This window comes from Etheostoma spectabile, chromosome 6, assembly GCF_008692095.1.
Source record: "Etheostoma spectabile isolate EspeVRDwgs_2016 chromosome 6, UIUC_Espe_1.0, whole genome shotgun sequence".
Taxonomy (NCBI): Eukaryota; Metazoa; Chordata; class Actinopteri; order Perciformes; family Percidae; genus Etheostoma; species Etheostoma spectabile.
In genome coordinates, this window is record NC_045738.1 from 15,419,669 (window position 1) to 15,421,936 (window position 2,268).

The 2,268-nt window shown below is 39.5% G+C and overlaps 1 protein-coding gene across 1 annotated transcript in view; it reads left to right on the forward strand.

Annotated features, from left to right (window-relative positions):
- etfb (electron transfer flavoprotein subunit beta) overlaps nucleotides 1–2,268 on the forward strand; it is an 8,548-nt gene that overhangs the window by 4,635 nt on the left and 1,645 nt on the right. Inside the window, exons 5-6 of the mRNA XM_032518231.1 lie at nucleotides 939–1,097; nucleotides 1,864–2,072. Coding sequence (XP_032374122.1) covers nucleotides 939–1,097; nucleotides 1,864–2,034 — 330 coding nt within the window. The 3' untranslated portion in view covers nucleotides 2,035–2,072. The remainder of the gene's footprint in view (nucleotides 1–938; nucleotides 1,098–1,863; nucleotides 2,073–2,268) is intronic.

The window sequence follows — 2,268 nt, forward strand, 5'->3', positions numbered from 1 at the left end:
CAGTAACGCTCAGCCATCACCGGAAAATTCTTTCTTAATCCTGCACTGGTGTCCGTCCAGAGCAACGGGATCTGTGTGTCCATTTCTTTAACTGTTGTCTATGAATTTGAGCAGTGGGAGGCACATATTATAATGTAAATCCAGAAATGTTTGCATTAGTACTGTCAGTTAAACGTGTTAAATTGTAACTAAACAACAAACGCGCTGCACAGACTTGTTTGGGCTTGCGAGCCGGCCAAAGAGTAGTAACGTTACGTTTTGAGTGGGTGGCGAACGCAAGACGCCGAAATGGATGCAACAAGATTCTGAATAGAAAGTTTACTTTTAAAAGTTGCCAAATGGTTCCATGGACAAGACCAAAGTGATCTGTGTGTAGTGTCTGAGCGATCATCGTAGCACGTCCAGTCTGAAATACCACTTGATGGCCAAGCACACAGCTGATGTGAATTCCCCTGGGCAGCAAAAGCCCGGGTCTGTCCGAGGATTTTACTCGCTACTCAAGGTTTCTGCCTAAAAGGGAGTTTTTCCTCGCCGCTGTCACACTAAATGCTTGCTCTTATGGGAATTACTGGAATTGTTGGGTCTTTGTAAATTATAGAGTATGGTCTAGACCTACTCTATCTGTAAAGTTCCTTGAGATAACTTTTGTGAGGATTTGATATTATAAATAAAATTTGAATTAATTGTTGTGTCCCTTCTTAAATAAAATGAACAAAGACATTTACTCTGGATTAGTTACAATTAAATTGCAGTTACAAAGTCCACTCAGCAGATGTGGCACATTGACTGTCTCGTGAACTTAAATAGCGTCACCATTAACTATCGCAAAGTTAAATGATGATGTATGAAAATGTTTTCCAGATGGACAGGATTTGACAACAGTTGGCATTGTTTGTGAGTTTAAATTTATGAATTTGCACTGTATCTTCATGTCACAGGGTACATTCGCATCAGAGGTGTCATTTGAGGGAGACAAGATTAAAGTGGTGAGAGAAATTGATGGTGGGCTGGAAACTATTAAGATCAACATGCCAGCAGTGATTACCGCAGACCTTCGACTCAACACCCCCAGATATGCCACCCTGCCTAACATCATGGTAGGTAGCAAGGAAATGTGTTCAGAAATGCAAGTGGCGAGAAAAAGGCATGAAATACTTTTCAGAAAAGAACTTGGTTTTTGAATTCACAAAATATAACCGTGAAAAAGGCATTGTTAAATAAATTAGTTAAGATGAGATAACATAGACATTCATGGATCCCACACTGGGGATTTCCCTGGTTACAGCAACTCAACATCCAAACACAACAGGATAAGAAAAGTACACGTTAAATAGATTAGAAAAATACAATAGGAAATAGAAAAAAATAATAATAAAAATATGTACACTATAAACATCTTTTTTTTTTATAAAATAAACATACTATTAAGTAAATGTATACAAAATCTTACTTAAAATCTTCTGTACCGCAGTCACTGTTCTTAATTGTTAGATTGACAGGTACTGTGTTCAAACACAGTTATAATAATAGTGATATTACGTTTTATTTGTAGTCATTACGTTTTATTTGTATATTTAATGTCAATCCCAAAGTGCTACAGGAGTTTTAGAACAGGTTAAAAACAGAAAACAGAAGTAAAGCTTAAAAAGGTTTTTAGGTCAGTGGTTAGTGGAGCCCTCAGGTGGTCTGGGAGGAAATTCCACAGGCGAGGAGGGGCTGAGCAGAATCGGGCTTTCTGCTCCCCCCCATCATGTAGGGGGACTTTATTTCCAGAGAGGAGGTTACGTTAAATGTGCAATTGAGATACTAGTAAATAGTTCAGAATGTGTACTTTACCCTTCTCCTGTGTTGTCCTACTTCCAGAAAGCCAAGAAGAAGAAGATAGCCAACATGAAGCCTGCCGACTTAGGGGTGGACATCACATCCCGGTTGGAGGTGTTGAGAGTGGATGAGCCGCCACAGAGACAGGCGGGAGTGAAGGTGGAGACGGTGGAAGACCTGGTTAGCAAACTGAGTGAGGCAGGCTTGGTATAGAGGCTTTAGGAGCATGGAGCATGGACTCTGGCTGAAGGGTGAGTATCACTGTAACTACCAATATAGAGCCTGCCACAAAAGTAGATTATTATTATTATTTTTATTACATTACTAACCAAATATATGAGCAACATCCTAAGCAAGGATCCCACAGATTCAGTATCAAACAGTTTATAGTGACCCTATAGTAACCCTCTCTTTTTATTAAACTTGGGAGTGCCCTAGTTACAGAAA